This window comes from Panicum virgatum, chromosome 5K (genome assembly GCF_016808335.1).
Source record: "Panicum virgatum strain AP13 chromosome 5K, P.virgatum_v5, whole genome shotgun sequence".
In the NCBI taxonomy this organism is placed as follows: domain Eukaryota; kingdom Viridiplantae; phylum Streptophyta; class Magnoliopsida; order Poales; family Poaceae; genus Panicum; species Panicum virgatum.
Genome location: NC_053140.1, coordinates 6,850,280 through 6,876,033, shown reverse-complemented (window position 1 = coordinate 6,876,033; position 25,754 = coordinate 6,850,280). Strand labels below are relative to the sequence as shown.

At 47.8% G+C, this 25,754-nt stretch overlaps 1 protein-coding gene and 2 long non-coding RNA genes across 7 annotated transcripts; 1 reads left to right on the top strand and 2 right to left on the bottom strand.

Moving 5' to 3' along the window:
• The first annotated feature begins 5,119 nt into the window (after nt 1–5,119).
• LOC120705964 (probable LRR receptor-like serine/threonine-protein kinase At3g47570) lies at nt 5,120–8,663 on the top strand. The gene is made up of 2 exons (XM_039990513.1): nt 5,120–7,919; nt 8,018–8,663. The coding sequence occupies exons 1-2, from the start codon at nt 5,174–5,176 to the stop codon at nt 8,380–8,382; spliced, it is 3,111 nt and encodes a 1,036-aa protein (XP_039846447.1). The 5' UTR covers nt 5,120–5,173; the 3' UTR covers nt 8,383–8,663.
• Nucleotides 6,610–9,029, bottom strand: LOC120705965. The gene is made up of 4 exons (XR_005688125.1): nt 8,776–9,029; nt 7,331–8,423; nt 7,079–7,151; nt 6,610–6,928 (listed from the first exon to the last, which is right to left on the bottom strand). It is a non-coding gene; the product is annotated as an uncharacterized LOC120705965 (long non-coding RNA).
• A 2,031-nt stretch (nt 9,030–11,060) lies between these two features.
• On the bottom strand, nt 11,061–16,202 carry LOC120705963. 5 transcript variants are annotated; one of them, XR_005688120.1, is made up of 8 exons: nt 15,920–16,202; nt 15,701–15,811; nt 15,183–15,356; nt 14,752–15,086; nt 14,363–14,672; nt 13,861–14,265; nt 13,488–13,655; nt 11,061–13,380 (listed from the first exon to the last, which is right to left on the bottom strand). It is a non-coding gene; the product is annotated as an uncharacterized LOC120705963 (long non-coding RNA). The 5 variants fall into 5 exon arrangements; XR_005688123.1 differs by having other exon boundaries at nt 13,158–13,380; nt 14,363–15,086; nt 15,183–15,256; nt 15,342–15,356; XR_005688119.1 differs by having other exon boundaries at nt 13,158–13,380; nt 15,183–15,811.
• Nucleotides 16,203–25,754: the final 9,552 nt, after the last annotated feature.

Genomic DNA, 25,754 nt, shown 5'->3' with positions numbered 1-25,754 from the left:
AGATCCAGGCTCCATGTACCACCATCCAACACCGTGCAAGGGGGGGACCTCACAGGGGAATGGTGGCAGAGTGGAAAAACCAACCCGGCATAATATTTGATGGCACCACTAGCAAGAAGAGCGCCGACGGAGCAGAGGCACCAAATAGAGCAGACTCACAATGACCATCCACAGCTTGTAACAACTTTGCACCAGAACCAACGTTAGGAAAAGATAGCAAGCACACCGGCTTCAAGGAGGATAAATCAGCAACAATACACGGGTGGGAGGAAAAATCGACATCGGCACCAAGAAGGGGAGTGGCATCGTAGGTGTCACTGATGTCGACAAGACCAGCACAGTGTCAGACTTAAGATTCTTTTGGCGGTTTCCCATGTCCACCCGTCACCATCAGGGATGGTTGGAGGCCACCGCCGGTGATTTGCACCTCCAATCACAAGCTACAACATACCTTAGATAGAAGTTCAAAACTAGCACAGACCCGTAGATAGGGGGGAGCACTACGACAAAGTCTCCAATGAGGAACACAACGAGTGTCGCCATTGCCAGCCAGCATGAAGCTAGACAGAGATTTCTCCCAATGCTCCCACAAACAACGGTGGCATAGTAGTTCTAAACGGCGACATCGGAACTCGCTCACTTGTGTCACAACCGCGTCGCCGAGGCCGATCACCATGGACACTGAGTCCTGGGTCACGGTCGGCCACAGTAGCTTTGACACAACGAGCCCCACGACATGCCACCATCGCCACTATAGATGTCCATGCAGCCCGTAGCCCGACAGCACGCCCGAAAGCACATTTTTTTGGCCCGGTCCAAGCCCGGCATGGCCCGGTGGCCTCCGTGCCCGTGCTGGCCCGGCCCGGCGGGGCGTGCCGGGCCTGGGCCGCCACTCCCGCCCGTCGGGCAGCACGGCACGGCCCGGTAAAAAATAATAGGCCCGTTAAGGGCCCGGCCTCCCTGGAGTATAAAACAAAAAAAAACCTACCCCCAAAGCACATCCGCCTCCTCTCGCTCGGTCAAGTGCCGCCGCCGCCTCCCTCCGTCTTCCTCCGTGGCCACGACTTGCGGCGCTCCCCACCCCTTGCCACCGGCCGGCGCAGCAGCTCGCGACCCTCCCCTCCCGCTCCCGGTGCCGGCGCTCGCCCCACCCCTTGCCGCCGGCCCCTGCTCGCCCTGCCTGTCCCCATCGTCGTCGCTCGCCGGCTCGCCGCGCCACTCGCCGCCAGCCTCCACTTGGCCCGCTCCTCCCCACCGGCCGCCGCTCGCAACCCCTTACCGCCGGCCGCTGCTCGTCCCAGCGGGCGAAGCTGGCGGGAAGCGCGGCGGATGGCGCCGGTGTGCGCGGCAGATTTGGGAGGCGGGCAGCACCATAACAGGCGCTCGCTGCAGCGGGAGTGCGGGACTGCGGGAGACGCGGGCGGCGGCTAGCAGCCCAGCCCAGCGGCAGCGTGTTTTTTTTATTTTTTGGGCTTCGGGCGGCCCGATTTGTGTTGTAGTGCCGGACTTTCCCGGGCCGGCCCGGCACGAAACAGGCCCACGGACCCATGCTTGGGCCGTCATGGGAGCCCGTGGGCTAGCACGGCACAGCCCGGTAGGATATTGGGCCGGGCTAGGCACGGCCCGGTAAAGAACGGGCCAGGGCGAGCCCATACCAGGGCCAGGCCGGGCGGCCCGAATGGCCATCTATAATCGCCACCTAGAAGAATGGCAGCCATAACAACTCTTGGGGGGGGGTGTTTGCAAACTAGACGTCGCTGGGAAGGGACCAGATCTGGCCGTCGGTGTCTTTCCATAGTAGCATTGCTTTTTTTCTCCCTAAGGCCAATCTTAGTGGGAGTGTCATGTGCATTAATTTTGCTGACATGGCAGCCGGAATTATGAAGAGTGAAGAGAGAGGACGGAGAGTGTCATCACCACGACACTTCTCCGGCTCGATTATCTAGTTTACTGTCTTGGTAACTGTACCGATGACACACCCATTGATACTGCCCTAAGATACTAGATAGAAAATCCGACTTCAACCCTGCCAGGCTGCCAATCAGTTCACAAATAATTGCATTGCATTGCTTTTGGATGGAGTGTTGAAAGACCATAAAGTGGTAGTATTGACTAACCAGTGTCTGCGCGCGCGGACCGCAAAAGATGGACCAAAGAGCTTGCTTTGACCGTGTTTGATACGTAGGAAGACCTTGTTTCATTCTGGTGGAACTAAAAAAGGCATCATTGAACCAGAAAAACGACTACGCCCAAACTTCACCAGACTACATATTGTGCAATATGCAGTCATGACTCATGAGTCGTGACTCCACTGTACCATGTCGATCTATCTAGCGAGGGATCTATGGCTACTTAGGAAATGAAGAAAATTCCCTATTTGACGCTACCAAAACTGCTAATTCCTTTCTTGGCCCTCGAAAGTTGAAAATTCTCTATTTGACACTACTTCAAACTTTCATTCCCAATATGACATTTCATTCTTCTCCTTTAGCAAATTCCATTAACATCTGAGTGAAACTTGTCGGTTTTAATATGACTGGACCGAATTGCCCCCGATTATAATTCTCTTACCTCTCACGCTCGTTGCCCACGCAACCCCAGCCCCCCTCACTGCATATATGAATGCTGAAATGATACCAAAATATTACCAAAAAAACATGTGATAACAACAATAATGCCCCTGCTATGCAGATATAACTTCATGACAACAAAACATTATTTTGATTCATGGGCAAAATGATCTTTTCATGTACCAGTTAACACCGTTAGTGCCTCGGATGGATGGATGGATGGAATGCCATATAGGGAATGAAAGTTTTGAAGTAGTGTCAAATAGGGAATTTTCAACTTTCGAGAGCCGAGAAAGGAATTATCAACTTTGACTGTGTCAAATATGGAATTTTTTCTTGGATATGCTTGACTCATGCTGCTCCCTACAAGTAAAACCGAAATTTATCCATGCCGAGATCAGGCGCGCAAGACAACATTGAGGCTTGGAAGGTTGCCCATGACCCTGTCAAATGAGGTTCATCGCCGTGCCTCCACTTATAGAAAAGAAAGAAAGAAAACAAAAGAGAAAGAAATGATTGCCGTGTGCGTGAAACTCATCGGCCGTCGCCAGCCATCATCCTCCAGGTTTTTGAACTTGAGCTCCGACTGGTGCATCAGCGCGGGGACATCCCCGCAGTTTCTATGTAACGCTAATGCGCCCAAAAGAGTGTGCGCCATCCCGTCGCAGAAGCCATCCACTATCAAAGTCAACTTCTAAGTATATATACCATTATCTGAACTCACAAGTAGACGCATACCACACTCGTACTTGATCGTACTTGATTTTATTTCGATGATATTTTTTGAAATATTTGTTTTAGAACATTTTATTATATTATATTGTTGGGACATTTCGTTTTGTTCTCTCTGTTTTGGATGGAACATTTTGATTTCTTTATTAAGAACAATTTTATGCTCGAAACAGTTTACTTTGTTCGAGAACAATTTATATTTTATTAACAATATAAGACGAGTCCATTTTCAGGTTTAAGAAAAGATTAGCGTAGTTTACAGTAGAAGTGCCAGCGTTTGAGCTGCTGAGCCCGTCCATGTTCCAGGAAGGAGTGAAAACGTCGTCGGTCGTCCACTCTTCTAGATCCTTGCTCCTGGCCAAGTGGCGGATGAGACTGGTGTGTGGAAACTGGAAAGTGGTCCTCAGATACCACCTCAAGAGTCAAGTCAATGCGAGATACTTTATTAGTTTGGCAGCCGCCGGCCGCGCACACACTTTCGGGGAGACTTGGTGCCAGTCAAGTCAAGTCAATGCAACTTGAAGCCACACTTTATTCAGAACAATTTTATGCTCAGAACATTTTACTTGTTTGTTGGGAACAATTAATATTTTTAAAATTATTCTACCTTCACCATCAGATTATTCTAAAAAGAAAACCATTCAAATATATTCAAGTGCGGTCTTTGTATTGGAGTCTTTGCTATGATTTAAACTTTCATCCATGGGATTAAAAACCTACATATACTTACTTAACAAATTTGTTAGTTCCAAAAACTATATTATCACTTAATCACCAAAATCACACTAATGATCTAATGGGACCATTTTCCTTACAACCCTTCGGTCGGATGAAAGGATGGGAAATACCTATACCATTTCATCCCTATGTTGAAAGAAAACGTCATCAAACAGACATATATTTCAAACAGCTAGGAACCAAAATAACCAACTTAAATGAAAGAACAGTAAAGTCTCCATGGAAATTATTTCATCAGTAGTCAAGCGTGCAACATCAAGAGCTGAAACTAACAATATGGCAATGTAGGTGCGTCCGCAGTTGCCTTGTTTTCTTTTGTCTACTGAACGGCCTGATCTACCTCATTGCCTGGGCCTTTCACAAACTCTCATCTTGACAGATGACACGTCACGTCATCCGTAAATGGTGGTTTCAAGAAAGCTCTACGGTCAACCAATAAGTATGAGGCCAAAGAATTTTCCACACTATGGCCCTGTTTGGTTCCGTAGCACAACTTGTGCTAAGAAATTTTGATTGTTAATTACTGGTATTAAATAAAGACAGTTTGCAAAACTAACTCCACAACCCCTGCGCTAGAAACCCTGAAGAATCTAACGAGGTCTTTGACCGCGTAATTAGAGGATTGTTACTGTAGCACAACTGTAGCCAATCATCAATTAATTACCGTCATTAGATTCGTCGCGAAATGTTACATCCATCCCTAAAAAAATTTTACAAATAGACTTCATTTAGTACTCCATGCATGCGAGATTTTTTTCTTGGAAAAAGTGTGTTCTAGGATCTAGAATGATGATCCAAACAAGACCTTATGTATCATTAACAACCACGACCGACCTGCGGTCTACACGCCACACGGTTGTCGCCCTCGGAGTGCCCTCTCTAGGCTCTAGCGCACGGACACGGCTTGGCCCTGAACATGAACTCTCAGTATTGACTTGAGGTAAACGCTGGGAGGGCTAGTGAATGCTGGCGTACCGAACACTCTAGTTTTTTCAACCACATGTGTACATCTCACAGCGACACAATGGTAACGTGATCCACTTCTTCTATAAATAGCAGCAGCAGCCTGCATGCACTTACACATATTCAGTTGTACACCAATTGCAGCCCATAAATTCCCCAAAGCAACCAGCATGGCAATGCGTTGTGCGTGCTTTCTGTTGCTGCTAGCCGCCTCCATGTTCCTCTCGACGCTCCCGGCCGCCGACGCCGACGATGAGGCGGCGCTGCTGGCCTTCAAGGCGGCAGCGGTCGGCGGCAGCAGCGACGCGCTCGCTTCCTGGAATAGGAGCACCGATGATGGATACTGCAGCTGGGAGGGGGTGAGGTGCCGGGGCAGGCACCGACGAGTGGTGGCGCTGAACCTGCCGTCCCATGGGCTCACCGGCGTCCTCTCGCCTGCCGTCGGAAATCTGTCCTCACTGCGGATTCTTAACTTGTTTGGCAACAAATTCAGCGGTAACATCCCTACAAGCCTCAATCGTCTTGGCCACCTCCGAATCCTCAACTTGAGCCGAAATGCCTTCTCTGGCCCGCTCCCAGCCAACCTGAGCTCTTGCACTAGCTTAATGGTCATGGACCTCCGCCTAAACCAGCTCAGCGGGAGCGTGCATTCTGAGTTCGGCAACAAACTGACGAGGCTTAGGTTTCTCGGCCTTAAGAACAACAGCCTCACTGGTTCAATCCCAGCGTCACTGGGCAACTTATCTTCATTGGGTGTTCTGGAACTCTCATTTAACCAGCTTGTGGGCACAATCCCGCCTAACCTTGGCAACCTCAAGGACCTCACGTTTCTTGGGCTCGCCTACAACCACCTCTCCGGCGATGTCCCTATCTCCCTATACAACTTATCTTCGTTGGAAAAGATGCAGATTCAGGTCAATATGTTCTCCGGCAGCATTGCTACTGATATAGGCAGTAGGTTCCCAAGCCTGCAAATCCTTGTATTTGCAGGAAACCAGTTCACCGGGCACATCCCTGCTTCACTCTCCAACCTCACATCACTCGAGAAATTTGGCCTCTCAATAAATAGCCTCAGTGGATATGTACCTCGCACGGTGGGAAAACTACGAGTTTTGCAATACCTAGACTTGAGCAATAATATGCTAGAAGCTAACGACAGGGAGGGATGGGAATTTATCACTTCTTTATCAAATTGCAGCCAGCTCCAGCAATTCAATATTGATGGCAACACCGCTTTCACTGGACACCTACCAAGCTCAATTGTGAACCTCTCAACAACCCTGCAAATTCTCGCCTTTGATACCACTGGGATTTGGGGACGCCTCCCCCGAGCCATCGGCAATCTGGTGGGCCTTCAAGTCCTTTTTGCTGGGGATGCTTCTATATCCGGAAGAATTCCAGATAGCATTGGCAAGCTAGGAAACTTGACTTGGCTTTATTTGGCCAACACTAACCTGTCAGGCCAAATCCCTTTGTCTATTGGAAATCTCTCAAAGTTAGCTATCCTTAATGCAACTAATAGCAATCTAGAGGGACCAATTCCAGCAAGCATAGGAAATTTAAAGAGTATATCTTCCCTCGACTTGTCAATGAACCACCTCAACGGTTCAATTTCTAGAGAAATTTTCAAACTACCCCTTTCTTTTAGTTACATAAATTTGGCTTATAATACACTATCTGGACCCCTCCCCTCTGAAGTTGGTAAATTGGGGAACCTTAATTTCATGGTTCTATCAGGAAACCAACTGTCTGGAGAGATACCTGAAAGTATTGGGGAGTGCACAGTCCTGCAAGAACTTTGGTTGGACAATAACTTATTCAATGGAAGCATACCCCGAACTCTAAACAAGGGTCTGGCTGCACTCAACTTGTCCATGAATGAGTTGTCTGGTACTATTCCTGAAGCCATTGGAAATATTCATGGCCTGCAACAGTTGAGTTTAGCACACAACAATTTATCAGGGCCAATCCCCACAGTTTTACAGAATCTAGCATCGTTGTCGATGTTGGATTTGTCCTTCAACAACCTACAAGGGGAAGTGCCAAAAAAGGGGATTTTTAGAAATTTGGCTAACCTTTCTATCACCGGAAATAACAACCTTTGTGGAGGAATACCACCGCTTCATTTAGCCCCATGCAAGATAGATTCTGAAAGAAAAAACAGAGGAAGACATTTGAAGCATCTTACAATAGCTCTACCAACAACTGGCACACTCTTACTATTAGCCATCCTTACTGCACTCATTTACTTGATCTATAAGAAGGATAAGCAGAGCAGCCCATTCCAACCATCAATAGTTGAGGAACAGTACGAAAGAATTTCCTACCATGAATTAGAAAATGGAACCAATGGATTCTCAGAAGCAAATTTGCTTGGTAAAGGAAGCTTCGGGGCAGTCTATAAATGTGCTTTGCCGGGTGAGGGAACTATTGTGGCTGTGAAAGTTCTAAACCTTGAACAATCTGGCTCTACTAAAAGTTTCATAGCTGAATGTGAGGCATTGAGAAGGGTGCGCCATCGATGTCTCATAAAGATCATCACCTGCTGCTCAAGCATCAACAAACAAGGGCAAGACTTCAAGGCATTGCTTTTTGAGTTCATGCCGAATGGTAGCTTGCATTCTTGGCTCCATAAAAGGTCTGATATGCTCACAATGAACAATACTCTCAACCTAGCACAAAGGTTGGATATTGCTGTCGATATCATAGATGCTTTAGACTATCTTCATAATCACTGTCAACCGCCAATCGTCCATTGCGATCTCAAGCCAAGCAATATTCTTCTTGCAGAAGACATGAGTATCCGAGTTGGAGATTTTGGCATATCTAGAATCCTTACAGAAAGTGCAAGTAGAACTCTGCAAAATTCCAATAGCACAATTGGAATAAGAGGCTCCATTGGATATATTGCTCCTGGTAAGTGTCGATGTATTCTGTCATTTGTTCATTATTCCTAGCCCTTGTATAAATATGACATGCTGATTGATGCTTTTTTTTCTTTTGCACAATCATAGAGTATAGTGAAGGATCTTCTGTCACAACTCTTGGTGATGTTTATAGCCTCGGAATACTGCTGCTTGAGATGTTTACAGGAAAGAGTCCAACAAATGATATGTTCACAGGTTCACTAGATCTACACAAGTACTCGGAGGATGCTCTTCCTGACAAAATCTGGGAGATAACCGATACAACAATGTGGCTGCACACAAACACCTATGATGACAGTACAAGAAACAGAACTGAGAATTGTTTGAGCGATGTCATTTCCCTTGGGATATCCTGCTCAAGAAAACAACCTAGAGAGAGGACATTGATACAGGATGCAATAACTAAGATGCATGCTATCAAAGATTCATACCAGTCTGGTGGTAGAACATGAGTAGCAGCAAAAACTCTACAAGCAGCAGAGAACAAGTAGAGCTGAAAATGAGCAAGATGGTTGCAGGTAGTCACTTGCTTTAAATAGCTGAAGATGTATATGATGCTTCAGTTCTATCATCCAGAGGACGTCTAATAAAGAGTAATCCATCAATAAGATTAAATTCAGAGTTTTAGCTCACTTTTATTAGAGAATTCGATAAGATGTATGAGTCAAAATTTAGCCAATTGACTACAAAATTCAAATAGCACGACTGGAATATGACTCCCTTCCATCCGTTATGTTACTCAAAAAAAAATTCCCGTGTTGTTTTCCAGTGATTCCCTTCTTGGTACAGAGGAATAGCACCCAACTATCACTACTAAGCTTAGGGGATGTGAATCTGGTGCTAACCTTGGTGCCCACGGAGACGGCGTGCTTCCTGAGCTCACCGGGGAGGACGACGCGGACAGCGGACGATGGTCTGGATGCCGCGGTGCGGGATGTGGTGCTAGGGCGATGCAGCCTATCCGCCTCCGCGGTCAGCTTCCCCGCACGGTCTTTCTTCCCCTCCTCGCCGCCCTTCTCGCACTCCGCGTCTCCACCGGCGCCGGCCGCCGCGGCTGCCTCCCCCGTGGGCTTACTTGCGTGGGTGCTTGTGCAGTTTGGGCCTGCAAACTTTCTGTGGACACACTGCCGGGCTCAAAGATATAAAAAAGTTGGGCCCTCCGCGAATTGCACTACAAAAAAGGCCACATCTCTCCCAGTAGAATTGGCAGCAGCAGCCTCTAGCGTTTCAAAAGGTTTTCAGAGCTATTGACTCGTGTTGTTGCTTTCTTGAAAGCCGTCCAAAAGACTTTGCAAACGAGCAAAAGACTTTGCAAACGAGCATCGTGTCGGATTGTGCCACGTGGCAGCGTCTCCAAACATTTCTCGTTTCTGTACAATGTGCCTGACTCGCATTGCTTTGGATGGAGAAATTAAAGGTTGACTGAGACAAATGACTCTGCAGTTGCAAATCAGCGCCGCGTGCATTGACCATAGGACTTATCAACTATGCGTTCATACTCCCATACACCGCTGCAATCTCTCCATCCAGTGGACGAAGAACGGAACCAGTCAACCAGCAGAGTGAGAGTGCCACGCGATTGAACACTGACGAGCACACGGACTGAATACTGGTGGAACATGCCATCCTACCTGCGGTTTCCATGACCTTTTCCGTCACTTAACAAATGCATCACCATCTCCATAAAAGTCAAGGAAGAAAAGAGAGAGAGAAACAATGAATGCTGTGTGGAAATAAGATTGGTGTCCTTGCAGGTTAATTGCGGTCTTTGGCAGCCATGATCTGCCAACTGACATGCAAATCCATCCAATATAACATAGCACCATCCATGGGAGCATTCCTGCTGAAGTGCTGATATTGGCAGCAAATTTCCCAACATGAAGCTTCTCAGCTTTGCGACAAACCAGTTCACCGGATCCATCCCTGCTTCACTCTCCAACCTCACTAGTCACTACTCTACTCCTCCTCGAACGTAACAGGCTCAGCGGATATGTGAACGAGATGACGGGTGTGGGCTGAAAGGCCAAAAAGTATGGACGCCTCGTTTTCTTTTGGAAAAAGTCCTATTTACCTCCTTGAATTATAGGTCGAGTTTACTTTTCCACCTTAAACTCGAAAACCGGATATTTTGCCTCCTCGAACTCGTGAAACCGGACATATGACCTCCCTGGGTGGTTTTTCCTAGTGGTTTTCCTAATTTTGTTTTATGTTTATTTTGAATAAATCTTTGAAAAAATCATAGTAAATAGCAAAAAATCATAAAATAGAAAATCAAATTTTATTGGACTCCACATGAGTAGGTCTATGCAGTAAAAATATGATATGATAAAATTTAATAAAAAATTTATTTTTAATTTTAGATATATATTTTTTACTATTGATTCATATCTACATTTTGTATGGTCCAATTATGGTGAATTTTTTATGGTGCTATAATAACTAAATTATTGAACTGTAGTAAAAAAATTTATACTCATTGGATCATCTATGTTTGAGTTATAAATTCAGGAGTTTAATTCCAAGCTATACCAGACTCTTCAGTTTGTTAAGAATAAATGATCTAATGACCATGAATTTTTTACTGAAGCTTAATAATATAATTATTAGCTCACCATAAAAAATTCACCATAATTTGACAAAGGAAGATGTATATATGAATTAATTATAGAAAATTATATATTTAAAATTAAAAATACATTTTTTTACTAAGTTATATGTTATAATATGTTTAATGCATAGATCTAATCTTGTGGAGTCCAAAAAAATTTAGTTTTCCATTTTATGATTTTCTTGTGATTTATTATGATTTTTCAAAGATTAATATAAAAGAAATATAAAAGAAAAGAGAGGAAAACCACTAAGAAAACCACTCAGAGAGGTCTTATTTCCAGTTTTGCAAGTTCGAGGAGGCAAAATATCCGGTTTTCGAGTTCAAAGTGGAAATGTAAACTCGGCCTATAGTCCAGGGAGGTAAATAGGACTTTTTCCTTTTCTTTTGTGTACTGAAGGGCCTGGCCCATCCTATTGCCTGGGCCGTTCACAAACTCTCAGGTCAGACTAAGCACAAACTTACAGATTCCAATTGCTGTTTCATCAGCCGGAACGGAGGAAAGCATCAACTTGAATCATCTTGACAAAAATGACACGCCACGACATCAGTAAATGGTGAATTCAAGAAACCTCTACGGTCACCCAATCAGTACGATGCCAAAGAATTTTACACACGAGGTGCCATCAAGCAGCACCCACTGCGGTCTACACGTTGGCTACAATTAGCATCACACCAGATGGAAACAAACAACACAGCGATAAGAATGCCAGGGCTGGGGGGTGACACATTTCTTGTACCTACCTGTCTGGCATAGCATTATTGGTTCATCATGTGGCAGGTCCTGAACCTGAACTCTCAGTACTGACAAGTGACAAGGAAGCTAGCTAGTGAACACTGGCGTACCCAACACTGTGGTTTTAGCAACCGCTTGTGTACATGACACCGTGGAACACGGTAATTGGTATACCTGATCCACTTCTTCTGTAAATAGCACCAGCACCCTGCCTGTACTTACACATTTACAGTCATACACTAATTGTAGCCCATCAATTCCCCAAAGCGTACCACCAAAGAAACCAGCATGGCAATTCGCTGGGCGTGCTTGCTGCTGCTGCCGACCACCTCCATGTTCTTCTCCACACTCCCAGCCGCCGACGCCGACGATGAGGCTGCGTTGCTGGCCTTCAAGGCGGCAGCGATCGGCGGCACCAGCGACGTGCTCGCTTCCTGGAACGGGAGCACCGATGGTGGATACTGCAACTGGGAGGGGGTGAGGTGCCAGGGCAGGCACCGTCGAGTGGTGGCGCTGAGCCTGCCATCCCATGGGCTCACCGGCGTCCTCTCGCCTGCGGTCGGAAACCTATCATCCCTCAGGCTCCTCAACCTGAGCTCCAACTGGTTCATCAGCGGGGGCATCCCCGCGAGCCTCGGCCGCCTGCACCACCTCCACATCCTCGACCTGAGCAACAACGCCTTCTCTGGTGATATCCCTGCCAACCTAAGCTCCTGCACCGATCTGATGTTCATGGCCCTCCGATCCAACCAGCTCCGTGGGCGTGTGCCACCGGAGTTCGGTGACGAGCTGACGCGCCTCATGATCCTTGACTTGTGGAACAACAGTCTCACCGGCGTCATCCCAGTGTCACTGGCCAACTTATCATCACTGACTTATCTGGTCCTCGTACAAAACTGTCTCGAGGGAACCATCCCTCCTGGCCTTGGCAGCATCCGAGGCCTCCAAGTGCTTTTGGTCGACGAAAACAATCTCTCTGGTGAACCCCCAAACTCCTTGTACAACCTATCTTCATTGAAAATGCTGGACCTCCGGGGTAACATGCTCCATGGGAGCATTCCTGCCGATATTGGCAGCAAATTTCCCAACATGAAGTTTCTCAGCTTTGCGACAAACCAGTTCACCGGATCCATCCCTGCTTCACTCTCCAACCTCACTACTCTAAGGATACTCTTTCTCGAACAGAACAGGCTCAGTGGATATGTGCCTCCCCCACTGGGAATGTTGCGAGCTCTGCAGACTCTATACTTGTACGACAACATGCTACAAGCAAATGACAAGGAAGGGTGGGAATTCATCACTTCGTTGACAAATTGCAGCCAGCTCGAGCAATTAGTTATGCACTCCAATGTCGCTTTCACTGGGCAGATGCCATGTTCAATTGTGAATCTCTCACAGACTATGCAAATGCTCAGTGTCGGATTCAATGGAATCTCAGGAAGCCTCCCCTCAGACATTGGCAACCTTGTTAACCTCCAAATATTTAGCGCAGCGAATACTTCCATATCCGGTGAGATTCCAGAGAGCATCGGCAAGTTAGGAAACTTAGGCTCGCTCAGTTTATACAACACCAACTTTTCTGGGATCATACCTTCATCTATTGGAAACCTGTCACAATTGACTAAACTGTATGCAGACAATTGCAACTTAGAGGGTGCGATTCCATCAAGCTTAGGGAAGCTGAAGAGTCTGACACTCCTTGACTTGTCAAGGAACCATCTGAATGGTTCAATCCCCAAAGAACTTTTCAAACTACCAGTCATTTCTATATACTTAGCCTTATCACACAATTCATTATCAGGGCCCCTTCCATCTGAAGTCGGTAACTTGAGAAATCTTAACAGCTTATATCTGTCAGGAAACCTGCTGAGTGGTGAGATACCAGAGAATATCGGGGACTGTACCGTGCTACAAGAACTTTTTCTCGACAGTAATTCATTCCAGGGATCCATACCGCACACTCTGAAGAATGTAAAGGGTCTGAATGCACTCAACCTATCCATGAATAAATTATCTGGTACTATTCCTGATGCCATTGGAAGTATCCACGACCTGCAAGTGCTGTATCTGGCACACAACAACTTGTCAGGGCCAATCCCTAGTCTCCTGCAAAATTTGACATCGTTATCAGAACTGGATTTATCCTTCAACAATTTGCAAGGAGAAGTACCAAAAGGTGGTGTTTTCAGATATTTGGGAAACTTGTCTCTCACCGGAAATAATAATCTGTGTGGTGGAATACCTCAGCTTCATTTAGCTCCTTGCCACATATATTCAACCAAAAATGGCATAAAAGGGTGGTTCAGATCTGTTATGATAGCTCTTGTAGCAACCAGTGCACTCTTGTTCTTAGCTTTAGGTATTGCACATATCCAGTTTATCTATAAAAAGCTTACACGAAATCAAAAGAGACGAATTGCACCGCTAAAACTTGAGGAAGGGTATGAAAGAGTTTCTTATAATATGTTAGCCAACGGAACCAATGGATTTTCAGAAGCCAATTTGCTAGGTAAGGGAAGGTTTGGCATGGTCTATAAATGCAATTATCAAGATGAGGGAACTATTGCTGCAGTGAAGGTTTTTAACCTTGAGCAATCCGGATCTACTAGAAGTTTTGTTGCTGAATGTGAAGCGCTGAGAAGGGTGCGTCACCGTTGTCTCATAAAAATCATTACATGCTGCTCAAGCATCAATCACCAAGGCCAAGAGTTCAAGGCTCTGGTTTTTGAGTTCATGCCAAATGGTAGCTTAAGTGATTGGCTTCATCCAAAATCTGGAATGCCCACGGTGACCAATACTCTCAGCCTAGCACAAAGGCTTGATATATCTGTTGATATCATGGATGCTTTGGATTATCTTCACAATCACTGTCAGCCATCAATCATTCATTGTGATCTCAAGCCAAGCAACATCCTTCTTGCAGAAGATATGAGTGCCCGAGTTGGAGACTTCGGCATATCAAGAATCCTTCCAGAAAGAGAAAGTAAAACCCTACAAAATTCGAACAGCACAATTGGAATAAGAGGCTCCATTGGTTATGTTGCTCCAGGTAACTGAAATAGTTGTGATTTGGATTTTGTTATCATACCTAGTTCTTCTATAAACATGCCATGCTTTATTTGCATAATTACAGAGTATGGTGAAGGTTCTTCTGTTTCAGCTCTTGGAGATGTTTATAGCCTCGGCATATTGCTGCTTGAGATGTTTACAGGAAGGAGCCCAACTGATGACATGTTCACAGGATCATTGGATCTGCACAAGTTTTCAGAGGATGCTCTTCCAGAGCGAATCTGGGAGATAGTCGACACAAAAATGTGGTTGCATACAGATGCCTATGATGAAACCACAAGAAGTAGAATTGAAAATTGATTGGTTGCTGTCATTGGTCTTGGAATATCCTGCTCGAAAAAACAACCAAGAGAGAGGATATCGATACAGGATGCGGCCATTGAGATGCATGCAATCAGAGATTCCTACCTTATGTTTGCCAGACCTCTTGAGCAGAACATGGAGGAGTAGCAAAAGTTCTGCAGTAATTTGCAAAACTTCAACTCTATTATTCTGTACTCAACAATATGCATTTCTTAATTTCAGATTTATACACGTGGATTGGTTATGTAAAATGTACCCAACAGTACATAAATCAAACAATAGAAATGTGTTGTTTCCCTGTAGTTTGGAATGGGGGGATGCTTCGATATCATAGTGACTGGTGATGTATACAGTCCGAGCATATTCTTGCTTGAGATATTTACATGAAGCCTAATGGATGCTCTTAGCGATAAAACCTTGGACATTGCTGTTTTGACAATCTGTTGCATGTGGATTCAAAGAATTACATTATTTATATAAAAATAGAATCAAGAAATTTGTTTCCTTTAGCGGGTTTCTGTCTTCAGGTGCCATACCTCCTCAAAGCATACCCAGTGACTGAATGACGATGAGAGATGCACCACATCAGAGATCCATACCTCAAGATTTGCTGTTAGCTCAAGAAGACACCAATTGCAGTCATTTGCAAGAACAATGATCACAGCTGAAGGTATGGTGTAGATATATTTAGTCACCTGAAATAACTGAACCTGTATTTTCTGTCAGAATTGAAGTCTCTTTGGGTCTTCAAAATTTTTTTCACAAGACTGGGAAAAAAAGTAAAGTAAAATGCTTGCGAATTTTTGAAATGTTTGAACCTCCACACTAGTGGACATATCATTCATAGAATACGCCTTTCTCCACATCGACATATCAATCATGGATCAAAATATGAAAATGGATGGCTAGAAAGTTCATGGACCATTCAAATCGTGAATCAGAAAATGAAAAATGAATTTCTTGAAAAAAAATAGACATAGACCTTTCAAATGACTACATGTTTAGAATAACCACCGCGAACAAAACAACAATAAAGTTTTGACAGGAATTTTACCAAGCAGACTGGCAACCAGTGGACAGACAGATGAGAGCAGTACAAGATGTAACACCTATTTGGCTTCGGGAGAGCGTCCATTTTCATTCACAATTTCACTTCAGCCACTGCCTGCAGCTTGCAGCTAATAAAATGAGCCGCAACAACAGAACCAACAGCTCCGAACAACCACTACAAGTACCACAGGCCCAGAAGGAGTCAGACTAAGTGGATGCGAACCTGGTGACGACCTCGGTGCCCTCGGACTCGGAGCCGACGTGCTTGGGGACGACGAGGCGGACGGAGGTCCGGATGCGGCCTCCGCCGCCACCTTCTCGATGGCGTTGATTGAGGAACATCGTGATGGAAATGGCCTTGGCGCAGCCGCGGAGATGCAATGCCTCGCCTTCTTCTTCCTCCCTCGCCGCCGCACGCCGCGTCGCCGCCCTTCCGCCCTCGCCTGCGGCGACCTCCCTCCACTCCATGGCCTTCGTTGCTAGCAGTTTCCGTATTTGGGCCTACAGATTATCTTGGCCCATTCCGATTTCCCACACGAGCAGAGAGTGCGCCAGCAAGTATTGGGCTGGAAGAGAGAAAAAATACGGCCCTGGATTGGAAAAGCGTTTGCTTTGTACACGCTGGCCCCATGCCATAAGGCCCAGTTTGCTCAGTCCTCTCGTCCCCCACAGAAAATTTCCAGCAGCAGGCCTCTTTTTTTTTTTTGAAAAGCAGCAGCAGACCTCTTGAGTCTTGACTCGGAGCTCCGTGTTGACTGCTGACGGAAAAACGATACTTACACGCATTTCTGAATTCTTGAGGTCTCCAGTCTCCACGCATCAGATTCAGTGTACTAACTGACTCCATGGTAGTAGTGCATTGCTTTGGATGGAGAGCATCCTTTTTTTCTAACGTGGACTCGAAGTCAGCAGACCCTGTCTCCGCGTCGTCACTGCTGGGCCAACGGGACCAGATGAAGTGCGACACGGGAGAATGCTATTTGATAGAGCACTCGGAGTGGCATCAGGCGCCACTACACCCCAACACCGGAGGAACAAGGCATCGTTGAAATAAAAGCGGTAGAATCAGCAACCAGAAGAGGAAGGAGGACACCCAAACTTCACGAGAGTGATGCACACCGAACACGACGGAAACCTGTTCCGTGTGAACACGGTCACTGGATGATCGCTTTTGTGCAACAAAAAGTCAAGAACCAGTAGGGGGATCACAACCCTCCTGTCCAAAAAAAAAAAAGGTCAAGAACGAGTAACATGGATGAACCAAAACTCCGGGAACCTATGCTTATACAACACCAAACAGAACGAGCCAAATGACTGAGTACTGACTGGCCACACATAGCAAGAAACGACGTGGTAACGCGCACCATGAACTTGCTACCTTCCCTCATCTCCGTCCTGATGATCGCCGCAGCGAGCGCCGCCGTCATCGACGACGACGAAGCAGCGCTGCTCGCCTTCAGGGCAGGGCCCAGCGTGCTCGCCTCCTGGAACGGCAGGACCAGCGTCTGCGCATGGGAGGGCGTGGCGTGCAACGGCCGGAGGCCGCCGCGGGTTGTGGCGCTGAGCCTGCCTTTCCACGGGATATCCGGCGCCATCTCTCCAGCCATCGGAAACCTCACTTACCTGCAGACGCTGAACCTGAGCTCCAACAGATTTTCCGGCGAGATACCTCCAAGCGTCGCCCTGGCGGAGCTAGGTGCAGGCAAAAGTGGGCTATGGCCCCTCCTTGTCAGGCAAAATTACCATTAGATAAATAGTAAATTTGACACTATGGACTGATTTAGCACCTCAATTACTAAAGACTGCCTCTCCTAATTCTTTGTTCTGGCTCCGCCACTGAAGCGCCGGCCGTCTCACGCGCCTGCAGACCCTCGACGTGGGGAACAACTCCCTCTCCGGTATGCTCCCAGCCAACCTGAGTTTCTGCACCAGCTTGACAACGCTCATCCTCCACTACAACCGGCTCGGCGGCCGAATCCCGGGCTACATCGACGATGCTCTGACGCGTCTTCTGCGGCTGTCACTGATGAACAACACGTTCACGGTTCACGGGGCCAATCCCAGACTCCCTGGGCAACCTGTCATCGCTAGAGGCGATCTCTCTCTCAAAGAATTTTGAATCCTACCCATTTTTAAAATTTTATAATTCAAATTTCTTTATGTCTAATGTAGTACGTCTAGCTGAAATAGATTTCTTATCTCTTGTGCTACCTTCCAGCAAAATATCACGATTTTTAGACAATATTAACTATACTTTCTCCATTATTTTTTTGGTTTATTTCACCCCAAACTATGCACTTTAGTTCAAATTACCCCCTAATACAATTTGCCTTTTTCATTTCTCCATGCATTGGTGGATGCTTAAGCTAAAATTTTACAAGACCATAGTACACGTCATAACACATCTTAGAAAAATATATCATAATTTTTTATTATTATTTTGATAGGTTAGAATATTTAATAATAAATTAATCATTAGAGTTTTTTAATATACATTGTGATGTCTACTACTACTCTGCGAAATTTGTAATTAAAATTCAACTTGTGTATAGAGAAATAAAAAAGGACAATTTGTATTATGGGGTAAAATAGACTAAATTGCATAATTTAGCGGATAAATCGAACCTAACTATAGTTTAGGGAGTTATCCAGACTTTGGTTATACTTCAAGGGAGTAATTTAGACTTTTTTTCATTCAGAAATTATACTGTAGTAAAACCGCCTTAGGTCAAGGTCGGGGTTGTTTTTTAAACGGTTTCAATAGTTGGAGGTGTAGGATGTCCGGGTTTCGTAGTTCAAAGGCCAAAATCGAACGATCGTGATAGTTCGGGTTGAAAAATAGACTTTTCCCTATACAATATGATATGATAAGTTTTGGAAACAAAATGGTTGGGGAATGGGACTAAAGTTACATCGTGCCTATATAAAAAAGAAGACAGTGGTCAAGCACGTCAATAAGAGATCTAGGGAAAATGGGACGCAACTTGCATCATGCCGACAAAAAGAGGACAGAGAAAGGGAAATGGGAATAAAGTTACATCGTGCGTTTAAAAGAGGTCAATCAAGTCAAATAAAAGAGGTCAATCAAGTCAAATAAAAGAAAGGGGATATTATGTAAACAAAAAGCTACGAGATTTCTAAGAATTCCCCCGCTAGTTGAATTTTAACATCATGGAAAGAAAGAGAGCAGAGGTCTCGCAACGGGAACGTCTGTCATTTAAACGCTAACTTTTGACCCGGCCATTGAGATGCTGTTTCGCGAGGAAACAAAATCTTTCTTACCGTCTTAGCTTTTGAACATTTTCTGCGACAAATTTGCCCAGCTGCTCTACCACGTACACTCAAGCAGATCCGCGTGGTCCGTGGACAGAACCGATAAATCGGTTTGGCCGTTGCATGAACGAGCGAAAGGCATTGAATTCAGAAAGTGCAGTGGAAGCCTGACCGTCAGAGAGAGATGCCACGACCTCTGGGCTCTCTCGGTCACGGTCAAGGTCAACCCATGACCTCCGATCCGCTGCGGCAAATGCACGTTGTAGTTAGCCTAACCCACTTCCAAAGTGTTGGATTTTACAATAAATTGAGAAAAAGGCGGAGAAAATTGTGCATAAAGAGATCAAAAGAACAACCCTGATCCGTTGTTAGAGCATCTCCAAGTGCCTAGGTAAATTAGTTGGGATAGGTAAAAATAGATAAACTTTAACAAAAACCAGATCCAACGGACTCTCTAAACTCCTCCGCTCGCTACCCTGCTCGGCATTCAACCCCGCTCGCTCGCCTTCTCTCCCGAGGCACTCCGCCTCGCTATCCTCTCCTTCCGCGCGCCCGCGCCTCCTTCCCGCGCCAGGCCCGCCCTCCCACGCTCCGCCTCGTTCCACTCTGCCGCCGCGTCGCCGTGAAGCAGCCGCCGCCCCGCCGCCATCCATCCCTATCCGCCTGCAACAGCGCTCTGGGAGCTCAGACCCGCGGCACGAGCTCATTCCGGCGGAGCTCCCCGGCGGCCAGCCTCATCCCCGGCAGCGACCTCGGCCTGGGCCTGCGGCGGCGCCCTGGGAGCTCGAACCCGTAGCGCCGCCATGGGAGCTCGGACCTGCAGCGGAGGGCCTCATCCCCGGCGACGGAACTCATCCCCGGCGGCGGGCCTCGACCTCATCCCCGGCGGCGGCGCGAGCTCCCGGCGCAGCCATGGTGAATCCATGGGGCGGGGGCCCATGACGTCTCCCCGAGCTCCGACGTTGGCGACGGCGGCTAAATCGGCGGGGGCAGCGACCGATTCGGCGGCGGCGGCAGCCGATTCGTGGCTGCGTAGCTCCTCCCGGCGCGAGCTCCCCCTCGGCGCCGAGATCCGCAGTGGCGGAGGGCTCGCTGCTCGCGCGTGGCGGAGCCCTCGCGCGGCGGGGGGAGCTCATGCGGCGGCGGCGGAGGGAGATGGGGCGGGCGGCGATGGCAAGGGATGCGGCGGAGGCAGATGAGGCTGCCGGCGGTGGGACCACGAGAGGAGGCGGATGGAGCGGGAGGGAGAAGAGTGGGAGCAGCGGATGACATATGGGTCTACTTGTCAGTGAGTTGGAGAGAGAAGAGGAGAGAGAAGAGTTAGATATGAAGAGGAAAATTTCACTAGTCTATAGGTTCCCCACCCTTTGCAAAGCTAAATGGTTTACTAAATGAGTAGCTAAATAGAAGTTTAGCTAGTGTGATTTGGAGAAGCTCTTGGAGATGCTCTTACTACTGGCACTCTTAGGAGTAGCCAGAAAAGCTGGACGGGTTGTTGCCAATCAAAATCAGCATGAGCTAGACCCGCAAATCACATTTAGGTTGTGTTTAGTTCCCCCCAACTCCTCCAAACTTTCCAAATTTTCCATCACATCGAAACATTAAATATAGCAAATGACTCATGCATGGAGTACTAAATGTAGGTAAATAAAAAAACTAATTGTATAGTTTTCATGTACGTTGCGAGACGAATCTTTTGAGCCTAGTTAGCCTATAGTAGGACAATATTTACCACATACAAACAAAAAGTGATACAGTGCTTTTCGCAAACACTTTTCGCATCCTTTTCGCAACTAAACACAGCATTACATGCGGAGTGCTGTCTCATCAGCATTAACAGCAAAAGCGAAGCAACGCGAATCACTAGGCCGTGTTTAGATATAACGCAAAAAAAAATTGCGATGGAATATTACTAATTTGAAGTACTAAATGAAGTCTATTTACAAAAAAATTTTCGCAGATGGATTGTAAATCGCGAGACGAATCTAATGATGCTAATTAATTCATGATTAATGTATGGTTACTGTAGCATCATTGTTGCAAATCATAGATTAATTAGGCTCATTAGATTCGTCTCGCGATTTACAGTCTATCTATGTAAAAATTTTTATAAATAGACTTCATTTAGTACTCCATACATGTGTCAAAATATTCGATATGACGTTTTTTGTGTTTACGGGATTTACATGTAAAGATCTAAACATGGCCTTTATCTGTCGAGAAAGTAGAGCAAGAAGAATCACAAATTTCACCGGCCTGGTCCCCAAGACGAATCACGGGGTCTCATACTATAGCTAATGTTCTGTCGGCATCCTAATGCTAATGCGCTAAACTTTAGCATTAGCACTTGCAAACAGGAGTGCTAATGAGAGTGATAATTTGGGGCATGTTTAGTTTCGTGAAATTTTTTGAATTTTAGTATTGTAGCAGTTTCCTTGTTATTTGACAATTAATGTTTAATTTATATTTATATTTGTTACTAAAGCGAGTAAGATTTCCACTCAATTTTTTTATTTGGTACGTTGGTTTGGTCTGTCTATGTTATTGACAGGTGGGTCTTAGTCCATCCCATATGCGAGTCAGATCAACACCCTATGTCCACGACTCGATCACGTAGATTCCTACAAATTAACACACAGACACCAATAATATGTATCTGATACTTATATCAACTTTGTTCGTAGCAACGCACGTACATAATTGCCTAGTTATAAATTAATTAGATTTAAAAAATTTGTCTCGTCATTTACAGTTAAACTGTGTGATGAGTTATTTTTTCAACTCCTTGCGACTTAATGGGTCTGGGTTGGGTCAGCTCGAGAGGCATATCAGATGTGCCGACTGAGCATGATATAAAAAATCGACCGGGTGGAATATGATGGCCCAACCGTATTTTATTAAGAGAAAAAAAAACAAAACAGAAAGAAAACCTTTCGAACTCTGGCCGCACCAGCCAGGCCTTCGAACTCTGGCCGCACAAGCGAGGGAATTTTTTTTTTACTCACATCCGGAAATTCGCCCACGCCGGGTTCCAACCCCAGACCTGTGGTGCCTCCGGAGTGCATCAACTAATTGGTCTGCACTGAGCACGATATATGTTTGTACGTACACATCACGAGGCACACCTCTAGGTCGAGTTAACAAACACTAACAGCCAGTTTGCTCTTAGCGATCGCCCATCCACTACGCTCCGAAGCACTTAACAAATGCGCTCCATGACCTTCACTCTGCTGCAGCTAGCCTTCGTCGTCGTTGTGTCCACCCCGCTCGTCGCGGCAGGAGCCGGCGACGAGGCGGCCGCGCTGCTGGCCTTCAAGGCTGCGGCGATCAGCGGCGGGCACGGCGACCCGCTCGCTTCCTGGAACGGTAGCAGCACCGGTGGGCTCTGCAGTTGGGAGGGGGTGACATGCCGGGGCAGCAGGCCGCGCCAGCGAGTGGTGGCGCTGAGTCTGTCCTCCCGCGGGCTCGCCGGCTTCCTCTCCCCGGCCACCGGCAATCAGTCCTCCCTCAGGGTCCTCAATCTCAGCTCCAACGTGCTCAGCGGGGGCATACCGGGGAGTCTCGGCCGCCTGCGCCACCTCCAAGTCCTCGACCTGAGGAACAACACATTCGCCGGCGAGCTCCCTGCAAACCTGACCTCCTGCCTTGGCCTAACCGCCATTCACCTCCGCCGCAATCAGCTCCAGGGGCGCGTGCCACGCGAGGTCGGCGCCAGGCTGGTGCGCCTGGAGGTGCTCGACCTGCGGGACAACAACCTCGCCGGTGCCATCCCGGCGTCGCTTGCCAACTCGTCGTCCCTGAGGTACCTGGACCTCTCGGACAACCAGCTCGAGGGCGCCATCCCTCCTGGCCTCGGCGGCATCCGGGGCCTCCAGAACCTCGACCTCGCGTTCAACCGCCTCTTGGGTGAGCCCCCCTCCTCCCTGTACAACCTATCCTCCCTGAAGAGGTTGCAAATTGAAGGGAACATGCTCCATGGAAACATTCCTGCCGACATCGGCAGCAGTTTCCCTCGCATGGTGTCTCTTTCCATTGCTGGGAATCAGTTCACCGGGCCCATCCCTGCTTCGCTAGCAAATCTCACTGCTCTTGCAGACCTTGAACTCGGTGATAACAGGCTTAGTGGGTGTGTGCCTCGCACACTGGGGCGGCTGCAACCTCTGCGGACTCTGTACTTGTACAGGAACGCGCTGAAAGCAGACAACGTAGAGGGCTGGGAATTCATCGCTTCGCTGTCCAACTGCAGCCAACTCCTAGAATTAAACATCCACAGCAACGCCGGTTTCACAGGCCAGCTGCCAAGTTCAATAGGGAATCTCTCGGCAACTCTACGGTATCTCTATATGAATAAAATTGGGGTGACAGGGAGCATCCCATCATCCATAGGTAATCTGGTGCCACTTCAAATCCTTGACGTGGCAAACACTTACATATCTGGGGTAGTTCCAGAAAGCATTGGCAAGCTAGGAAACTTGGTTGAGCTCCATTTGTACGAGACTCACTTGTCATGTCCCATACCTCAGATACCTGCATCTTTGGGAAATATCTCAACGTTGACTAAACTGTATGCATACAATGGCAATCTGGAGGGTCCAATCCCAGCAAGCATGGGGAAGCTAAAGAATCTGATACTCCTTGATCTTGGTTCAAACCGTCTGATTGGCTCAATTCCCAGAGATATTTTCAGACTACCTGTCCTTTCAAGTGGATTAAACTTATCATACAATTCACTGTCGGGACCCCTTCCTTCTGAAGTTGGTACCCTAGTGAACCTTAACTGCCTAGTTCTTTCTGGAAACCAACTGTCTGGTGAGATACCTAGTAGTATTGGGAGTTGCATTGTGTTGGAATTGCTAATGTTGGACAATAACTTGTTTCAAGGAAGAATACCTCAATCCTTGGCTAATATAAAGGGCTTGAGTGCACTCAACCTATCTATGAATAAATTATATGGCACTATTCCTCATCACATTGGTAGTATCCAAAACCTGCAGGAATTATATCTAGCCCACAACAGTTTGTCTGGGACCATCCCAACAATTTTGCAAAACTTGACATCATTATCAAAATTGGATCTATCCTTCAATAATTTGCAAGGGGAGGTGCCAAAAGAGGGCATTTTTGGAAATTTAGCAAACTTGTCAATCACCGGAAATAATGATCTTTGTCGGTACCCTATAGCAGGGATACCCACTCCTACTGCAGCGAGGCAGGGCCTGCGTAGTTATCCGTAACTACTCCCAAAGGACGGAGCAGCCAGGCCCCACGGGTCAGGCTCTTACCACACCAGGCCAACGGCCCCGGACCCGTTCCCCGCTTGGGGTAGGTCCGGAGACGCCACATGTCCCTGAGGAAGGGAAGCTCCGAAGCTGACAGCCGAGGCCTCGGGGTCCGGGACCTCCCGCGTCCGTCCGGACCTCCCATGCGGTAGAACCAACAAACCGCCGGGGGGTCCGGACCCGCCACGTGTCCCGGGGGCACGTAGCGCGGGCTCGAACGCGCACTTTCTGCTGGAAGACTCGCCCACCCACCGCATTCAATGCGGTGGGATGAGGCGTGCTCTGCCACCACGGCACGCAGGGCAGCCTTTGCCAGACCTCACTGTGCACCGCGTATTACCAAGGTACACAGTGCAACCGCCTGCGCCGCACCCGCGCAGAGCCGTCTGCTACATTAATTGGAAACGACGGCACGGCGCTTTTCCATCATGCCGCCTACGCCGCAAGCTACGCAGCCCGTTCAGCTACGTGGCAGGCGACGCCACTAGCTACGCCTGACGCCGATCCGACAAGACGGTGCCTAGACATGCTGAACGGGGGACTCTAGGAGCAGGCAAGGATATCCGGGAGAAAGATCTCCTTTGCCTGCGATGCCATAATGTATGAACAGTATGTTATTTTATACTACATCATTGGGCCCACCTGTCGGGGATCCAGCAGCCATGTACGCGTCTCCCTTGAGATATAAAAGAGAAGTGCTCGCTGTACAGGACAAGCTCTCTAGATCACACACTCAGGCTCGCCCAAGCTCTCGCAGACTCTCTCGAGGCAACGCAATACAACACATAGTGGACGTAGGGTATTACGCTCCGGCGGCCCAAACCACTCAAAACCCTTGGTGTTCTTCGTGTTCTTGAGCGAGATCGAACTGGTCACTAGCTAACCCCCGAGTACACACCCTCTGGGCTTAGGCGGGTGCATTCCGCCACCCGGCTGTGGTTTGACACACCACGACATTTGGCGCGCCAGGTAGGGGTATTAGCTGGTTTCGGTTCATCTCTTGCTCGTCTCCATGGTTCGGGTGGACGACATAGAGATGACAGAGGGTGTGGCGTCCTCCACGCCACATGCCTCTCGCATTCCTGCTCCAGGGGCAACCGTGCCTATGGAACAGCCACCGTCGGCGGCGGCGCGCGCTACTCATCGGCAGGATTCAGGGCGCCCGTCAAGGGAACCCTCACAAGCTGCGAGCGGCGGGGCGCTGGCGGCGGCTAGGGAGTTGCTTCGCAACCCTCCGGCTGCTGCAGCCTCGCCAGACGCCTTGAGGCAGTGGCGGGATGACGTTGACCGTCTCCTCCATCTGGCTCAGGCCTCCCCCAGTTCCGCAAGGACTAGGCCACAACCTCCGCTTGGCAATGCGGTGGTGCCCTACCACCGGCGCCAAGGCGGTGCGTCGGCGTCCGTGCGCTCCCTCACAGTAAGGGGTGCACGGACAGAAGACCTGCGGGCGGAGCTCAACCGCAGGCGTACGGGAGAGGACGCCCGCATCTCCGTGGAGAGGGCGCG